The sequence below is a fragment of the Prionailurus bengalensis genome, chromosome A3 (genome assembly GCF_016509475.1).
Source record: "Prionailurus bengalensis isolate Pbe53 chromosome A3, Fcat_Pben_1.1_paternal_pri, whole genome shotgun sequence".
Classification (NCBI taxonomy): Eukaryota; Metazoa; Chordata; class Mammalia; order Carnivora; family Felidae; genus Prionailurus; species Prionailurus bengalensis.
The window spans coordinates 5,056,383-5,076,183 of NC_057354.1; the positions used below are offsets into that span (position 1 = coordinate 5,056,383).

General features: G+C 44.0%; 1 protein-coding gene across 5 annotated transcripts in view; it reads left to right on the plus strand.

Annotated features, from left to right (window-relative positions):
- Nucleotides 1–19,801, plus strand: part of LOC122467226 (serine/threonine-protein phosphatase 4 regulatory subunit 1-like) — an 82,345-nt gene that overhangs the window by 29,067 nt on the left and 33,477 nt on the right. For all 5 annotated transcript variants that reach the window (XR_006292863.1, XM_043553602.1, XM_043553604.1 and 2 more), the window contains 2 exons: nucleotides 12,172–12,278; nucleotides 13,577–13,719. Coding sequence is in view for 4 of the 5 variants with exons in the window: in XM_043553602.1 (XP_043409537.1) it covers nucleotides 12,172–12,278; nucleotides 13,577–13,719 (250 nt within the window). In the remaining variant the exon portion in view is untranslated. The remainder of the gene's footprint in view (nucleotides 1–12,171; nucleotides 12,279–13,576; nucleotides 13,720–19,801) is intronic.

Here is a 19,801-nt window from a genome sequence, read left to right on the forward strand (position 1 = left end):
CAGACCTGAGTCTGAGGGCATGCTTCCCTCCTGTCTTGCGGGCGAGTGGGCGGGAGGAGGCATCTCTCTTCTTGTCTCCCTTCCCCCATCACATACACCTGCTGTCTTCGGCATCCTCCTTCTCGCCTGTGACACACACCCTTTCCTGCCACTCACAAGCCATTGTGTGTTTCTCATTCCGAACAGTCCTCTGGACTTGTCTACCTGTGGCCTGGCCTCGTACCTGTCTTTAAGTACCCCGTTCTGGGAAGGCTGGATGATACTCGTTGAGTCTCTTTACCTTCCGTTGCCTCTTTAAAAAAATTACATTCTGTGCCTCTCTGTCTATTAAATCGTGGAAGGTTCACAGCAATTGCTGCTGAGTGAGTCCGATTATTATCCCAATTTTACAGATAGAGAAATGATGGTACTCTGAATGATGTCTTTTGATGAGCACTTCTTAATTCAAATGTAGTTCACGATTTTGAAACTTTTTCTTTTATGCTCGGGGCTTTCTTGTCACGTATAAGAAACGTTCTCCTCCCCCAAGGCCATCAAGATATTTCCTTATATTGTCTTCTTGATGTTTTATTGTTTTACCTTTCACGTCCGCCTGGAGTTGCTTTCTTTGTGTATGATGTGAGGTAGGCGTCAAGTTTCATTTCCTGCCATATGGTATCCAATTGACCCAGTGCCGTTTATTGAAAATGCTGCCTTTTATCTATGCTTTGCTTTGCCACCTTTGTCTTAAATCAAGTGTTCATATCTGGACTTTCTAGTCTGCTCCCTTTGGTCTATTTGTCTGTCATTGCGCTGGGACCCCACTGTCTTCATTTCTGCAATTTTTATCATCACAATCTTGGTATAAAGTAAAGAAAGTCCTCCCACTTTGTTCTGAAAATGGTCTTGGCTGTTCTGGACTTTTTGCATTTCCAAATGCATTTTAGCCCCAGTTCATCAATTTCTAGAAAAAAACCCGCTGGGATTTTCATTGGAATTGCGTTGCATCTATAAATCAATTTGTAAAGAATTGACACCTTTGCACTATATTTAGTTTTCTGATCCTTCCATTTTTTGGAAGATTTTCTTAAATTTCTGTGTGCACATACACATAAATAACTAAAACTATGATACATGGTTTTCCGTTGTTGTAGAGATCTGTATCGTTTCCATTTAGTTTTAGGTATTTGATCTTTTATGTGAATGTAAATTGTATCATTTCTTAAAATTTTTATATTCTAATGGTTGTTGATAATATGAAAATGGAATTCATTTTTATACTTTGATTTTGTCTCCATTGATTATGCTACGTTTACTTATTAATTTTAATAACTTCCCTGGGGGTTCTTTGGGTTTTCTACATACTACAATGATGTTGTCTGTGAAAAATGATAGTTTTATTTCTTCCTTTCCTATCTTGTTTTATATTTTTAGTAGCTACATCTCATCAGCTTAAGAAAATGTATATTTGTGGGGCGCCTAGGTGGCTCGGTCAGTTAAGCATCTGACTTCGGCTCAGGTCATGATCTCACAGTTCGTGAGTTCGAGCCCCGCGTCGGGCTCTGTGCTGACAGCTCGGAGCCTGGAGCCTGCTTTGGATGCTGTGTCTCCCTGTCTCTCTGCCCCTTTCCTGCTCGCACCCTGTCTCTCTCTCTCTCTCAAAAATAAATAAACGTTAAAAGAAAAAAAGAAAATGTGTATTTCTTATTTGCTAAGAGGTTATGTTTCAACTTTTTTCTTTTTAAATGAAAACCAATTTTTTAAAAGTTTTATAAGAATCTCTGCACTTAACGTGGGGCTCGAACTCACAACCCTGAGATGAAGAGTCTCATGCTCTACTGACCGAGCCCATCAGGCGCTCCTGTTTTTAAACTTCTAAAAATAATTTCAGGGGCACCTTGGTGGCTCAGTCGGTTAAGCGTCCGACTTCAGCTCAGGTCATGATCTCACGGTTTGTGGGTTCAAGACCCATCTTGGGCCCTGTGCTGACAGCTCAGAGCCTGGAACCTGCTTCCGATTCTGTGTCTCCTCTCTCTGCCCTTCCCCTCGTCACACTCACTCTCTCTCTCAAAAATAAATATTAAAAAAATGTTAAAAAATATAAAAATAAAAATAATTTCAGACTTACAGAAAAGTTTTAAGAGTAATATAAAGAATTCCTGTCTGTTTTTTACTCAGATTCATCAAGTTTGTTTTAACATTCAGTCTGTCTGTATTTTCACGGTTTTTCAAAGCCATTTGAGAGTAAATGTGCCCATCATGTTGCTTTCTCTTTAATGACTTCCGTGTGCTTTTTTTCTAACAAGGACATTCACTGTTCACGTGTATAATCACAGAATAGTGATCCAACTCAGGAAATTCAACTTTGATACAATACTGTTACCTAATATCTAGATTTTAATCAAATTTTCTAGTGGTCCTAAGAGTGTCCTTTAAATCAGGGTTTTTGTCTGTTTGGTTGGTTTTCAGGTCTAGAATCCAACCCAGCATCGTGTATTGTATTTGATTGTCATGTTTCTTCAGGCTCATTCAATCTCTAACAGTTTCTCAGCCTTTCTTTGCCTCTCGTGATACTCTTGACAGTTTTGAAGAGTACAGGTGATTTATTATATAGAATAAACTTACTAAGAGTTTTTTAAAAAAATCCTCAATGAGGTCTGCATTTTATATAATGCTTCTTTTATATCTGTTGAGATGCCTTTTCTCCTTTAATCTTTTTCCAACTTTCTTGAAAACTTCTTTTGTTATGAAATATAGCACTTGCAGATAATTGGATAAAACGTGTATGAAAAACCCAAGGAGTGTTTATGAAGTAAATGCCCATGTGGCCATGACTGAGGTCATCCCAGATGCGTGTCCTCCCTACCCTCCTGACCACCACTCCCTCCCTGCCATGCGGTGGCCACCTTCCGATGTTTATGTTCATTGCATCCTTCATTTTGTTTCCGGTCTCAGCACCTAAGTATCTGCTTCCAAATAGAACAAGTTAATTTTGTTGTTTCTGAACATGAGATGTGGGAAATCATATAGGATATGTCACTTTGTGGTTTTGCATGTCGTTTTGAGTTTGTTGATTTTATAAGTGTGCTGTTTGAATATACCGTACTGACATCTTATCCATCCACTGTTAGAGTACTTCAAGTTTTCTTCCTTTTTATTTTAGAGAGAGAGACAGAGACAGAGCACAAATGGAGGGGAGGGGGGAGGGAGGGAGACAATCCAAAGCAGGCTCCAGGTTCTGAGCTGTCAGCACAGAGCCCGACGCGGGGCTCGAACCCACGAACCGCGGGATCATGACCTGAGCCGAAGTCGGACGCTCAACCGACTCAGCCACCCAGGTGCCCCAGGTTTTCTCACTCTTATGAACAATTTTGCCGTAAACAATCTAATATATGTAGACGGGTGCAAATTAGTACACATCTCTGTAAGACGTACAGCCCGGCAAGAACTCCTAAGTGATGAGACATGCTTGTCTTCTGCTTTAGGAGATAGTGCCAGTTTTCCAAAGTGGTTGCATCAGTGTGTATTCCCACGTTTGCCCCACATTTTATCTGCCACTAGGTATTGTCAGATTTGAAGATATTAGCCAGTCTGGTAGTGTGCTGGTAGATATGACAGTATTGCTTTGTGATTTTAATTTACATCTTATTTATTTATGAGTCCGAACACCTTTTAGTATGTCTGTTGGACATCTGTATTTCTTTTTTGTGAAGTGCCTGCTGAAATCTTTCTTTGGTGAGGAAGATAGATTATCTCTCTTTTTGTTACTATTATTATTATTATTATTTTTAATTTTAATTTAATTTATTTCTTTAATTTACATCCAAGTTAGTTAGCATCTAGTACAACAATGATTTCAGTAGATTCTTTAGTGCCCCTTCCCCATTTAGCCCATCCCCCCTCCCGCAACCCCTCCAGCAACCCTCAGTTTGTTCTCTGTAAGTCCTCATATGAGTGAAGTGCTAGGATATTTGTCTTTCTCTGACTGACTAATTTTGCTTAGCATAATACCCTCCAGTTCCATCCGCGTAGTTGCGAATGGCAAGATTTCATTCTTTCTGATTGCCGAGTAATACTCCATTGTATATATACCACATCTTCTCTATCCATTCATCCATCAATGGACATTTGGGCTCTTTCCATACTTTGGGTATTGTTGGTAGTGCTGCTGTAAACATGGGGTGCATGTGCCCCTTCGAAACAGCACCCCTGTATCCCTTGGATAAATACCTAGTAGTGCCATTGCTGGGTCGTAGGGTAGTTCTATTTTTAATTTTTTGAGGAACCTCCATACTGTTTTCCAGAGTGGCTGCCCCTGTTTGCATTCCCAATCTCTCTTTTTATTATTGACTTGTAGGACCTCTTTATATATTCTGGATTTCAAACCTTGGTCAGTTATGTACAGCAAACATCTTTCCTCATCTTGTGGCTTGTGTTTCGGCTGTCTTTATGCTGTTCTTTTGGTGACCAGAAGCTATTCATTTTGATGTAAATTTATCAACATTATCTTTTAGCCTTAGTGCATTTTGAAGCTTCCTTAGAATGTCTTCCTTTACCCCAAGATCATAACAGAATGTTTTATATTGCTTTAAAGATTTTTTTTTTTCTTTCACATTTGGGTCTGCAATCTGTCTGAAAGTAATTTTTGTTCCTTGTATGAACAAGGGGTCCAGTTTCATTTTCCTAATTATGACAATACCACTTTGCAAAAATAGGTTTGTCCCTATTGCGCTGGGGTGCCACCTCCGTTATAATCCAGTCTGTGATTGGGCTGTCTCTTCTTCCAGCAGTCTCCCCCTCAGCCAGTACCACACTGTCTTGATTACTGTAGATTAGTAGTGGGTCTTGATACTTGATTGAGCAAGACTTGCCACTTTGTTTTTCTTCTCTGACATGATTTGGTCCTTCGCATTTTCATATAAATTTCAAAATCAGCTCATCAGATTCTAATAAAACAAAACACTTCTTGGGATTTTGCATTGAATGGATATATCAGTTTGGGGAGTATTGTCCTCTTTACAATATTTAGACTTCCAATCCATAAACATGGTATATCTTTCTCTTTATGTAGGTTTTCTTGAATGTCCCGATAAAAATCTGGTCATTTTCTCTGTGGAAGTTTTGTGCTTTTTTTTTTTTTTTTTTTGCTGGTGTATTTTCAAAGAAATTCAAGACATTTCATCTTATCCAGTTAAAGACTTAAATCTAACTGCAGTATCATTATCGCACTCAACCCAATTAACAAGAATGCCTTCAGCCTACCAATCTATGTTAAATTTTCCCTGTCTCAGAAATGCCTTTTTATGGTTGATTTGTTTGAATCATGATCCAAATAAGGTCCACACATTTCATTAGGTAGATGTGTCTCTTAAGTCTTTTTTGGTTTGCAGTTTTTTTTTTTTCCTTTTGATCTTGAATCCCTTTTAATCTCTAATTGATTCTCCCTCTCATCTTTTCCCTACATCATCTATTTGTTGAAGGGGTCATTAGTCTTGTAGAATTTTCCACATTCTGGGTTTGGTGGTCATTATTCTCATGGTGTAATTTAACATATTCCTTTGTTCTTTGTGTTTTCTGTGAACCAAAAATTACACTTGGAGACTTGATTAGATTTTGCTTCAAATTTTTTTTTTTTAAACAATACTTCTTGTGTTGTTTTGTATATTTCTCATTACAAAACATCCCGAAACAATGTCCGGGTGTTCCACTTTTGGAGATGTTCACGTCGAGCAGTGGGTGCAGGTGTCGGATTGTTTCATTATAAAATTCCCCACCAGCCTTTCTTCTCATGACTTTAGTGGTCGCAAATAATCATTGCTTAGATCTATTATCTCATTCTGTGTTAGAAAATGGTAATTTTCTTTTTATTGTCTGTGAAATCTGTAGTATGGCCCCATTTTCTATTCTGTTATTTGTTATTATTGCCTTTTCTTTCTTTTCCCCCTGGATAATTCTTACCAGGGGATTATCAAGTATATGAGTTATGTTGAAGAATCAAGTTTTGGCTTTGATATTCCCTGTTGTGTGTTTATTTCCTAGTTCAATAATTTCTCCTCGAATTCATATTATTTTCTTTTTTGAGGGGAGTTTTGTTGCTGTTCTTTTTCTTGTGAGGCATGTTTAGCTATTTTTTTGGCGTTTTTATTTTGAGTTTATTTACTTATTTTGAGGTAGGGGAAGGAGCAGAGAAGGAGGGAGGGAGAGAGGATCCTAAGCAGGTTCCTCACTGTCATCACGGAGCCCAACGTGGGACTTGAACTCATGAACCTGAGATCATGACCTGAGCGGCAATCAGGAGTTGGACGCTTAACCCACTGAGCCACCCAGACACCCCCTGGCCTTTTTTAAAATAACATTGTCAGGTTGCTATTAGGTACTGGAAGTACTTAAGTGTTAGATTAGCTGCATCCTCAAATTCTGATAGTAATATTTTTATTGCTTTTTGCTATCAAGTATTTTTGATGTCTACAATGATTTCTCCTTTGACCAGTGAGTTATTTAGAAGTACATTGTTTAATTTCCGAATATTTGAAGATTTTCCAGGTATCTTTCTGTTAATTGCATTCTTAGTTTAAGTCTTCTGTGGTCAGAGAACTCACTTTGTATTATTTCTCTTCCTTTAACGTTTCTGAAACTGCTTTAGGTGGTGGAAGTTCCACGTACACTTGAAGGGAATGTGCATCCCAGTATTTTGGGGTACGGTATCTTAGAAACGTCAGTTAGGGCAAGTTGGCTGAAAACACTGTCCAGGTCTTCTGTGTTCTTACTTATTTTCCGTCTGCTTGTTCTGTCAGTTACTGAGAGAGGGGTGTTGGAATCTGCAGCTGTGATTATGGATTTGTCTGTTTTTCAATTCTAACAGCTTCTTTGGTGTATTTTGAACCTCTGTGCTTGGGTGCATACACATTTAGTAGTGTTCTGTTTTCTTGAATAAATCGATCTATCTATCTCTGTGTAATGCCTCTCTTTGTCCCTAGTAAATATTCCTTTCTCGGAACGTTACTCCCTGAATTTAACATACGCACTTTCCTTTGATTACTGATTGGATGATATATTTCTGTTCGTATGTTTATTTTTAACCTATTCATGTCTTAGATTTGGAGTGTAGTTATTATAGAAGGCATGTAGTTGGGTCTTGCTTTTTTACCCAATTTAATAATCTCTGCCTTTTAATATGAATGTTTAGGTCATACACATTTGAAGTGACGATTGATAGGGTTTGGTTGGTTTATTTTATTTTTTATTTATTTATTTTTTTTTATTAAAAATTTTTTTTCAACGTTTATTTATTTTTGGGACAGAGAGAGACAGAGCATGAATGGGGGAGGGGCAGAGAGAGAGGGAGACACAGAATCGGAAACAGGCTCCGGGCTCCGAGCCATCAGCCCAGAGCCCGACGCGGGGCTCGAACTCACGGACCGCGAGATCGTGACCTGGCTGAAGTCGGACGCTTCACCGACCGCGCCACCCAGGCTCCCCTGGTTTGGTTGGTTTAAATCTACCATCTTTCTTTTCGTTTTCTTTTTAAAAAAATTTTTTTAACGTTTGTTTCGTTTTTGAGAGACAGAGACAGAGCATAAGCTGGGGCGGGGTGGGGGGGGGTGGGGAGTCGCAGATTCCGAAGCAGGCTCCAGGCTCCGCAAGCTGTCGGCACAGAGCCCGACGCGGGGCTCGCGCCCATGAACCACGAGATCATGACCTGAGCCAAAGTCGGACGCTTAACTGACTGAGCCCCCCAGGCGCCCCCTTTTCGTTTTCTATCGACTCCACTCGTCTTGCTGTTTTTCTCCCTTGCTGCTGCTTTCCGAGAGGGGGCGTGAGAACATAAACAATTTGTGTTTCATATTTGAAATAGAAGGATCATTTTTGGGGACTTTTTTTGGTTCCATTTTTACGATTCCAGTTTATCTTCGCTATCGGCTTATTAGTTATGCTTCCTTTAATAAATTTGTATTGGTTGTTCTGGGGAGTATAATGGACTTCGCTGACTTATTACGACATGTATTCCAATGAAACGATGCCACTCTGCATACGGGGCAAGGTCCTGCGTGAGCACGTCCTGAGAGTACAGACTATGCTCGCGGGGGCTGCCGTTGCCTCTTCTCACCTTTGGTGCTCCTGTTTTTCTGTAGTGCACGCCATCATGCGTCCCACCCACCGTACCTTGCTACTTTATTTCCTGGAGATATCCAACCACCTTCTAAAGCAATGAAAATGAGGAACATACTTTTTTTGATATTTGCCATCATTTAGGCCGTTTTCGTGCTTTTCATTTCTTTTTGTGAAATGCCCATTCTCACTCGGCATCCTTTGGCCGCAAGAACCTCCTTTTCGACTCTGGTTAGTCTAAGACTGCTGCCCGTGAATTCTCACAAGCTTTTATCTGAAACAGTCTTTATTTCGCTTCCATTTAGTTAATACGTTTTAATTTTGAGCGTAGTTTTGGATTTCAAGAAAGATCAAGCAGAGCCTGCAGAGTTCCTGTATCCTTCACTGTCCGAGCACGTCCAGCCTTTCCAGCAGCCCTTCCGCGTGTTTTTTTTTTTTTTTTTAATTTTTGTTTAATGTTTGCTTATTTTTGAGAGAGAGAGACAGAAAGAGACAGAGCATGAGCAGGGGAAGGGCAGAGAGAGAGGGAGACACAGAATCCGAAGCAGGCTCCATCCAGGCTCTGAGCCGTCAGCACAGAGCCCGACGTGGGGCTCAAACCCACGAACCGTGAGATCATGACCTGAGCCGAAGCCTGGCGTTTAACCGACGGAGCCCCCCCCTCCCCGCCAGGCACCCCAGCCCTTCCGCATGATAATCATGCTTATTTTAAAGTCCTTGTGTGATCGGTCTGTGTCTGGGTCCCATGTCCTCCCCCTCCGTGTCCTCCTGCCTTCCTCCTGCACATCTTCACCCTGAGCTCCCTGGCTCACTCCCCTGTGTTCTCCTCCCCTCTCTTGAGGGTCTTGTCACTGTCCATCCTCGTTCATTTGCTTGCCTACATCCCGGTGGGAGCTGTGCCCCTCAGGGCAGGCCCTGGAACACGGGCATCTCTTGGCCCTGCGTCTGGGGCTGGGTAATTGGGCTAACTCACAGACTCACGACAGTGACCGCACCAGTGGGTGAGAGAAGGAAGGGACGAAGACACAAGAGGTCACTTCCATGCTAAGAGTTCCAGGGAACATTGCTGAGTAAAATTGAGTCATCCACTTTATATTTCAGAAAATTCACAAAAATAACACATTCTTGAAACATTTAGCAATTTCGGGAGTTCTGTGAAACAGGGAGTCTCCCTCCCCCGCCACTACAGTCTAAGGTAATATATGCTTCCAGACTTTTCCCTAAATGAGTGTATGCATATACAAGTAACGTGTATTGCACATACATACGTAAACATAGTTTGTATTAAGAAATGGGCTCATACTGTATATAAAATCCTTCACGTCATCTTTTCATTTACGGTATCACAGGCGTCTTTCTGAGTCAGTGCATATCTATCGGTAACTTTGAAACTGCTTATACAGCATACCCACGGATAGATCTAGCATAACTTATTTCAGCTTCCCTCTTTTGGTAGACATTTTAATTGCAGTTCTTTGCTTGTGTTGTGATACTGATGGCTGATGCGCTTGAGGGCTTACCACGGGCCAGGGACCATGCCCTGAGCTTCCGGTGGCTGAGCTCATCGAACTTTCTAATGCTTTCTGAATCACGCACAGTTGTTCTCTCTCCTTTCTCCTCATTAGCATAGCTGGCACTGAGAAGGACTGAGCCTGATGCTTCCGGACTGTGCTCATCCACTATGACCTCTCCAGGTCATTCCAGCCCAAAGCAGCCAAGTTTTCCAAAGTGTTGGTGCCAGAGCACTGGCGTGTGGGAGTCTAGCTTTCCCGTGCTGTATTCACTGCGGCGGATACACTGTCGCTCCCTGCTTCAGGGGCCCTCTCTTGCCCCTCTCCTCACCTCCCTTAAGAGGGCAGGTCCCTTGCGACCACTCGAAGCTGGATTCAGGTCTGTCTATCCATTCTATGGCCCTGGAAGCAGATTGGGGATCTTAGTTGCTTGATTTCCCAGGGGAGGCCAACCTGAATGTGGTCCAGTGAAATGTAATCAGGGACTTTATAGTGTCTGTTTTCGACTTTCCCAAACCTCCTGGCTGCCAGATCTCGACCTTTCATCCCAGGGGTGGTATAAGTCTCTCCGAGGACAGGCTTGAGTTGATGGATTTTTTTCCTGTCGTGTGCTGGGCCAAACGACTACCTCTTTGAATTCCACATTTCCAGTCTTTTCCTGCAAATCAAGGTGGGTTTGCAACTTCAGCTAATTCTGATGTACGGCCAGAAATGATGCGTGCTGTTCCTGAGTTGTGAGGGGCTCAGAGGAACAGGCAGAGGCAGGCGGGGGCTCCTTTCCATTGGCTCCAAGAAGCCTTTCCAGAGTGCCTGTCCCTCATGTTGGGCAGAGGCCTCCAGGCCACAGCTGATCACACTGACTTTCCCCTGTATTAATGTCTTTGTTTAAGACTGCTTTACTGGGGCGCCTGGGTGGCTCAGTTGGTTAAGCGTCCGACTTCGACTCATATCGTGATCTCATGGTTTGTGGATTCAAGCCCCACGTCAGGCTCTGTGCTGACAGCTCAGAGCCTGCAGCCTGCTTCAGTTTCTCTCTCTCTCTCTCTCTCTCTGCCCCTACCCCACTCGTGCTCATGCTTGTCTCTCCCTGTGTCTCAACAATAAATACACATTGAGAAACAAAACAAAACAAAGCGCCGCTCTACTGAGGCATATATGTCATGCGATAAAATTCACCCGCCTAAAGCACCCAGGTGGATACGTGCCAACAGTCACACAACCCTCAACCAGCGGCACATTTGAACATTGCCATCACCGCCTTGTGTCCTTGTTCTTGCTTTTGCCCTGTCCCTCGCTTCCTCCCCACTGCGGACCAGGCAACCAGCGATTTGTGTCTGGAGGCAAAGATTTTGCCTTTTCTAGAATTCCTGATAAACGGAATCGTGTGTCGTCTTGTCTTTTCTCTCTGGCTTCTTTTCCTTAGTAAAATACGTTGGGAAGTTATCCCCGTTATTACCACTAGGCTGTTCCTTTTTAGTGCTGCATCCTAGTCCATTGTATGGACAGTTAGTGCCTTGTGTGTATATTCCCTCGGCGAGGAACATGGAAATTCGTCCACTTTGTGGCTATTGTGAATCGCGCCAGTGTGAACATTTGTGTACAAGTCTGTATGTGGACGTAAGTTTTCATTTCATCTGGCCAAATACCTAAGAATGAATTGCTGGATTGAATGATAAATGCATATTTAGCTTTTTAAGAACCTACCGTTTTCTAAATTACTGTACTATTTTGCATTCCTACCAACAGTATCTGTGGGTTCCTGTTGCCTCATATCTGTGCCAGCAAAGGTGTTGGCTTTTAATAAAAGTATTAATTTTAGTTATTTTTTTTAATTTTTAAATTTTATTTTACGTAGGCTCCACGCCCATTGTGGGGCTTGAACTCACGACCCTGAGATCAAGACCTGAGCTGAGATCAAGAGTCGGATGCTTAACTGACTGTGGCCCCCAGGTGCCCCTCAGCAGTTTTAGATTTACAGAAGAGTTGCAAAGCTAGTACAGAGGGTTCCTTATACCTTTAATCTTCTAATGAGATGATTCTCAACCAGGGCTGATTTTTGCCCCCATAGACCTGTCGCAATGTCCGGAGACATAGTTTAGTTGTCACATCATGGGGTGCGGGGCAGCCAGGGGGATTCTACTGACACCTAGTGGGTAGAGGCCATTTGAGATTGAGGTGGCCGTTGGATGCCTCTTGGGACCTTTTCCTTCTGCATGTATTGGTCACTGAATTCCCGCCTACTGTCATGGAGCCTCTCTGCCGAGTCTATCTAGGCCTGAAGAATCAATCCAAAAAGGAGAAAGTCGTTTTTCTCCAGTTCTAAGTGGACAGTTTCAACCTCCAGTGACCACCAGACCGGAGGACACAGGTCTGGTTCCTATAGGACAGTGACCCACATGGGAATGACTATCTTTGGACGTTCCTTGACCGTCTCTCCTCCCTCTGGACAGAGGTCACTGACTTTGCTTTGTTCCTTGGTTTTACTACCTGCCCTTCACACAATGCCTGTAATTAGCATACCGCCACTCAGTGTTGCCCAAGTAACTGTATAGATCATTTCTCATCTCCACAGTCAGATTATTGCCAGAGGGCTGAATGACATCCTCCGGGACTTCAGTAACAATGAGGAGGACTTCTTAACGGTCATGGAGATTGTGGTCAGATTGTCAGAAGACGCAGGTGTGTATAAGGATTGTGTACGTTTATTTTTTACTTGTGTATTTCCAAGAAATTGCGTATAACCACCGGTAGTGAATTAAAAAGAAAACCTGGGTATTGATCGAAAATTTTAAGCAATGTCTAAGCATGAATGGATATTGTCATCAACAATGGGTGTCTTATTTGGCATCAAATTATCCTTATTTTTAGAAAATTAGAATGACTAATGGCCATGAATGCCATTTGCCCTGGCAGTTAAGGCCTTTTGTATTCCATGCATTTTGCCCGACTGTTGGTTGCTAAGAAAGACCACATCAAAAGAAGTCTTTTGGATTAGAACAATCCCAGTCATTAGTTTCCGTCACCTGTAATCTTTGTAGGCTGATCTTGATTTCTCTCTCTCTCTCTCTCTCTCTCTCTCTCTCTCTCTCTCTCTACTTCTCCATGATTGCTCTCCGGGGAGGAAAGCATGCTGCTGGGTGGTAGACACTGAGACGTCCCTCCTCGCCCCTCCTCCCCCGTGCACGCAGGAGTGAGTGGTGGGGTTACCAGTACTGAGAGCTGCCCTGCGCCCCCCGACCCCCCATTTGTAACAATCAGTGAACAGCTTCAGAAAGTTTCTGAAATCTTACACTGCTTTAGATTTTGATCATTTTCACTGAAAATAGAAAAATAAACATTCCATATAGCTCCTGTATTAGTTTAAAATATTCAGATGAATATGACACAATGCTTTTAAAAAGGCCCAAGTGGATGTTTTGAATCCTTAAATGGGTTCTCTTTGTAAATGAGTCACCATTTACAGTGCTGAAGCAATTATATATTTGTGTTAAATTTAATGTGGTATATTGGAGCTAGAGCCGCTCTTTTGTTTAATGCTCTGCCTTAGAAATAATTGGGATGCGTGGATTGTGGGGGAGTGCATTTATGAAAGAATTATTTATAATGTATACATTCCGGCTGGAATTTAAATAAGCACAACCCATAGGTCTGGCATATGTGCCATTAGTTGTAATGGCTTTTGGACGCTGGCCCAGCGTTGCAGACTGCCTGCTCCCTCCTCGATTTATATATGGCTTGTTATAATAGAGTTGTCATTCTCCCTTCCTTTTATGTTTTTATATTGCTGGATAGCTTATTAGCTTTTTAAGCCTGTCTGTAGCATAAATACTCTAAACGGGAAATGATTTTTAAACTGCGTTTGTCTAATTTCCTTGATGAAGTATTTTAGTAAGAAAAGCTAGAAACTATCGCCATACACTCTGTAAGATGCTTGGCTTATTCTTATACGATTCTTCTCTGATTTTTTATTGCTGCAGAGCCCACGGTGCGGACCGACCTGATGGAACAGATTCCTCCCATTGCCGTCTTTTTACAAGAAAACAGATCGAATTTTCCAGGGGTGCTCGCGGACTATCTTACACCGATCGTAGTGAGGTACCTCACGGATCCGAACAACCAGGTGTGAAAAATTGTAACCTTAAGATCTGTGCAGCGAATTCTCCTTAGTCATATTTGTAGCTGATATCCCTAATTCAGAAAACAGCTTTGTGGAGTTAAGTGACTCAAGAACAAAAGATCTATTTGTGCTCCGTTCCTCCAATTGTTCAGGCAGATAGGGCTCATTCTTATTATCATGAGATACTTCTTTTTTTTTTTTTAACTTTTTATTATGGAAATTTTCCAGCACACAGCAGTAGAGAGAATATTAAAATGAATGTCCGTGTACTCTCTACCCAGCTTCGACTGTCATTAACATTTGACCAGTGTTTTCTCATTTATCTTAAGATAATCCAACCCAGATAAAAGCATTTCCCAGATACCGTATCATTTTTACTGTAGATGCTTTGGTATTACTCTCTGAGAAATACAGATACTTTTCAAAACACATAATAGCAATCCCATTATCACATGGATAGAATTTATGAATAGATCTTTGATATTTCACTAATCTCTAGTCATTGTTCAGATTTTTCACTTTTCTCAGAAATCTGGTTTCATGCGGGCAGTCTCTTTAAATCAAATCCACATGAGGTCCATATATTACATTTGATTGATGTACCTTTTACAATTTCTTTTAATTTGTCATAATTCATCCTCCCTTTTATTCCTCTGCTCCAAGGAAACTAAGTCATTAGACTATAGGATTCCCCACATTTGGGATCTGGCTGATTACATCCCCATAGTGTGGTTTGAAATGTTCCTCTGTTCCCAGTACTTCCTACGAACTGCTAGTTAAGTCTACAGCCTTGGTCAGACTCAGAGTTTTGGGTTGTTGGATAAGAATCCTTTTTAGGCCCTGCTGCTGTATCAGATCAGGAAGCACAAAAGCAGTGTGGCCACTGCATTTGGGTTTTGTCAGCCTTATCTGTTCTTTACAAAATTCCCCACCATGAGTTTGTATTGATATTTCCACGTTAAATTGAGGATTATAGGGCTTTTACTTATTTGATTTTATATTTGTAACTCTTGTGCTTTTTTGTTGTTTGTTTTTGTCTTTTTACACAGTACACATCTTGCTTTTTAATGGCATTAGTGTGTGTGTGTGTGTGTGTGTGTGTGTGTGTGTGTGTGTATCCAAAATAAAAATGCCAGTATGATTACTAACAGTTTGGTGGGATAACTGAATATAGTTTAAGGTTTCTTTGCCGTTCTTTTTGTTTTCGGACTGTCTCCCACTAGAGAGGCACAGTCGCACAGTCGTATTAACATTAGTATTAATGAGACTGTGTTTCAAAGTTACTTGTATTAACCCTTTTTGTGCCTGAACAACTCTCAACTTGATCTGCCATTAGGCTCATTTATCTTCATTTATCTCTTAGTTTTAGGAATTGCTTTAGCTTTTACATTTGGATTTAATTTAGACTTCTAACAATTATTTAAGATGTTTGTACATGATTCCAAGTCAAAACTGTAAAACAAAGCACATTCAGAAAAATCTGACTTCTGTCCCTACCTCCCCCATCTGTTCCCTACTCCTTCTGTAGATGGGCATTTTTTCTACGTTTTGACTTATTCTTTTTTTCTTAAAAAAAAAAAAAGGTTATTTATTTATTCTGAGAGAGAGCAAAAGAGACAGAGATGGATCATGAGCAGGGGAGGGGCAGAGAAAGAGAATCCCAAGCAGGCCCCGTGCTATCGGCGCAGAGCCCAAGGCAGAGCTTGAACTCACGAACCAGGAGATCGTGACCTCAGCCAAAATCAAGAGTTGGATGCTCAACAGACTGAGCCACCCAGGCGCCCCTTAGGTTTTAATTTATTCTTACCTTTAAAAAATACACACAGGGGGGCCCCTGGGTGGCTCAGTCAGTTAAGCGTCCAGCTTCACCTGAGGTCATGATCTCGCAGTCCGTGAGTTCGAGCCCCGCGTCGGGGGTCTCTGCCGACAGCTCAGCTCAGAGCCTGGGGCCTGCTTCGGATTCTGTGTCTCCCTCTCTCTGCTTCTCCCCTGCTTGCAGTCTGCCTCCCTCTCTCTCTGTCTCTCAAAAATAAATAAACATTAAAAAAATTTTTTTTTTTTTTAGTGCACACAAGTGGGTAACTCTGAGCAGATACGCGTATGTCCTTGTGTTCCTTGTTCCTTTCTCAGATGCAAAGGGGCGGCCCATGCCTGATGCTGTCCCTTGCTTTCCCCACCATCCAGGGTATTCTGCAGATCACTCCTTTGCAGTCTAGGCAGAGCTCCCTCATCCCTTTTTCCAGCAGCAAGCTCCTCCACTGCGAGGATGGAGCGTAGTTTATCGATAGACATTTGGGTTCTTTCTACTCTGTCACTTCAGAATTGTTGCCACAGGTAGCCTCTCAGCCTTTCTATTTGTCAGTTACTCTGGGATTTGCACAAAGGCTAAATGTATTTTTTTTTTAAGTTTATTTATTTATTTTGAGAGAGAGAATGGGAGCAGGGGAGGGAGAACCGAGAGGGAGAGACAGAATCCCTAGCAGGCTCCGTGCTGTCAGTGCAGAGCCCGACGCGGGCCGTGACCTGAGCAGAAATCAGGAGTTGGATGCTTCATGAACTGAGCCACCCAGGCACCCTAGAGGCTAAATGTATTTATAATTTTTAATGATATGCCAAGTTTTCATTATTGCTGTTTTCAGATAGTTCTGCCATTTTGGCTTGCTGTTTCTCCCTTGCTCTGAGCATTTTTAAAAAGCAAATACTTGAGCTGTTAACTATGACAGGATTAAAGGTAGTGTTCCAATAAGGAGGACAGTCCTTCTGTTTCCACTCCTCTGATGTCAGTGTTTTGATTACTTTCACATGTTCTTGTCTAGGTGCTTCCGTCTTCCCCCACTTAGGTCTGAGCTTGACGTGATGCGGTTTTCCCCACCCATTCATTTATTCCGGCGGTTTCTGAGTGCCCGATATGAGCCAAGCGTGGTGCTTTGTGCTGGGGATAAAGACCTGAGTAGGACCGATTTCCTGCCCCAGAACGCGAATCTGCACGTAGTGGACATTGTACATCTTCATAATCTTCCTGTTTTTACTTTGGTTGAGTGCTTAGCTTTCTTCCAGCTTTTTTGATACGGTAGATGCAGTGAGCATCTGTTCTTTTACCTTTGGATATGTTCTTGAAAATGAGATTGCACTGGGTCAGAGAACTGGACATTTCCTTGACCTTTGTCATAGATCACTGCCATCTGTTTGGTTCCAGAAGGGGAGAGGCTAGAACGGTGGTTTGGACCCCAGGCTCTCGGCTGTGTGTGCCCTGCGACAGCCACACCCACTGCCCTCGCACGGCGGCCACTCCTTTTGCCTTGGCGTCTCCGGAGCTCAAGTCCCCAAGAGGGCCTTCCACCCCCTCACCGCAGCCTGCCCTCCCTGCTCGGCCACCGCGCTGAGCCTTCACGGGTCCCTGAGGTCCTCCTCGGCTGTCCCCTCCCTCGTGTCCCCCTTTCTGGTCTCTCCACTGGTACCCTCCCTCCCCCCCCCGCCCCCCCAGTTGTGTCCTTTTGACAGGGCCTCTGCCGCTCTGGTCCTGCCTGCCCGTCACAGCCCTCCTGCATCACGGAGGCTGATCTGCAGGGCGGGGGTGCACCGATTGGTGCCATCGCACATTTATGGATTCGATCGCAGCCGACTGCAGCACTGTCCGCCTACCCTTCCACTTGTCCCTGCTCAGCTGCTCCCACGTCGCCCAAGGCAGCTCTTTCAGGCCGCTGCCACTGTCATCACGCCTCTTCACCTTGCCCTGCCTGGCACCAAACGGGTGACCTGGCCTTTGCCTCCACAGAGGAAATAGAGACCTTCAGTCTTCATCCCCTCCCTCGATGAGTGGAAGCCGCGTCTGCTTCTTCCAGTCCCCCGGAGCCGCAGCCTGGGGCCATCGAAACCCTCCCTTCTCTTGCCTCCCTCGCCCAGCTGGACCTTGGCCGTGTGTCCTTTCTGTCCACGATAAACATAGAACTCTTGAGTGCGCCCCCTCTTCTCCGTTCTTATCACCTTCAAACACAGAAAGGCAGCAGAGTCCGATCTCCCCGAAGGGTTTTCCTTCGGGCACAGCCGACTCCATGGGCCGCCAGCCCCCCACCCGCCATGGCACCTCCAATTGGTGCCTCCCCCTCACTCTGCCCAGGCTGGCAGCCTTGCTCCTTCCGGAGGCCCCTCTTCTCCTCCTCCTGTCTAGCTCTGCCTCACTGTGACTGAGGCCAGCCCTTTCAGAAATCCCCCCTCCCACCCTGTGGGAGTGCCTCACGGTCCCCCAGGGGGTAGTAAGATCTGAATTAGGCCGGGATCCAGATTCTTTTGCATATGAGAAGGGTGGGTGTGTCCTGTCCCCGTCCCGGGAGCGTCTGCAGCTCAACCCAGGCCTTCCTCCGTCAGTCATCGTCGTGTCATCCTCATCGGTACTCTTTCTGGCCTTGGCACTTGCAGTGACTCGTGGGAGGTGTGAAATCACAGAATCATGCCGGGTGTCAGTATCCTTACCGTGGTCGCCGGTACTGTGAACAGCTTCCGTTTCTTGATCTCTCACCATGTGATGCACCATGCTCCAGGATTAGCGAGGATTATCTTGTTTACCCTTCCTAACCACCCTGCAAAGGAGGGGCTCATTAGTTCCTCTTTGTTTTAGAGGTGAGGGAGCTGAGGTGCAGAGAAACGTGGTTGTGTGTGCTGGGGCGCGGCTGAGCTGGAGAAGGACCCCGGGATGCCGGGCTTGGTTTCCTGAGGCTCATCTGGTAGATGTTTGGGGATTGCCCGGGCTCTTCTGGATCCTGTAACTAGTATTTTCTCTGCCATTTTAGACTCTGAGCACTGACTGTCGGAACCGCGTCTTAATTTGATACATCTCTGAGACCGAGCCCAGGGCCTGGGACCCGGTAGAGTTGGAGTGGAGGGCTGTAGAACTGAATCAGCCGACTCCATTCGCTAGTGTAGCCACATTTCTTCAGCTGTCCTGAGCTACTCGCCTTCTGTCTCCGGGGGAATGGGTGTCCCAACCCCTCTTCACATTTGATGGCTTCATTCCCTCTTTGTTCCCGCTTCTTGTCTCCTAGCTGCCTTACTTTTCCAGCCTCCCGCACTGGCTTTTCTCTTTTGAGTATCATCATGCCTACCTCCCCCTCAGCCTCCTGTTCCCTGGCCTTGACCCTGAGCGGACCACTGCCGAGCTTCTTGAAAGAGAAGCTTCTTGAAAGAGGAGCGTCCGTCCGGAGCCTCTTCCCTGCAAGGGCTCCCAGCCAGGCGGCAACCCAACCCACTGCAGCCGATGCCCCGAGAGCCCGTGGAGATGTGTCCTGCTGGGGACTCAGCTGTCTTACTGTGAAACCCAGTGTTTCTGTTTCTTCAAAAATAGTTTTGATCTTTAAAATACCGTGGAATATTTTAATGACACGGGAGGACTGTGTAATAAATACCCGTATACCTACACACTCACTCAACAAATGTTAGCCTTTTGTAGTTTTGCCTTAGACCTATTTAATTGCTTTCTTTATAGGTTACAGATACGGTTAAAACTGTGCTGTGCCCCTTCTCATGCCATTCCTCTCCCTCTCTCCCCTTTTGTAGGAAACTACCACCCTGAGCCTGGGGTGTCCCTCCCATCCAGAGTTTTAGACTCCCACCGGTCATGTAAGCGGCCTCGAGTAAGAGAGTGCCTTGTTTCAGGTGCTTTAGAACCTTAAATCAATGGCATCAGACTGTACTTTGCCTTCTGCCCCTTGCTTTTATTCCTCCGTTTTAAGATCTAGCCACACTGATCCAGAGAGCTCTTGGTCATTCATCTTAACTATTTGAAACTATTGGCATTCATACTTTTTCCACAATTGATTTATCTTTTGAGTGACTTCTTTTTTGCCTTTACTTGATCTTTTTGCGCCCTTGGTCACCATTAACTACTTTCGGGTTTTTGAAGAACCTTTCTTGGATGTCCCCTGGCCACTTAACGTTGCTCTCCCCCACGATGGGGCACAGGGCCGACCGGGCCACGTTCTCCGTTCCTTCCGGAGCTCGTCGTCAAGCAGATGTGCACCAGGGTCACCTTACTGCCTCTATCTCTGTCTTGGTGACTAGCCATATGATTTCGGTGACAGTGAAGCGGCAT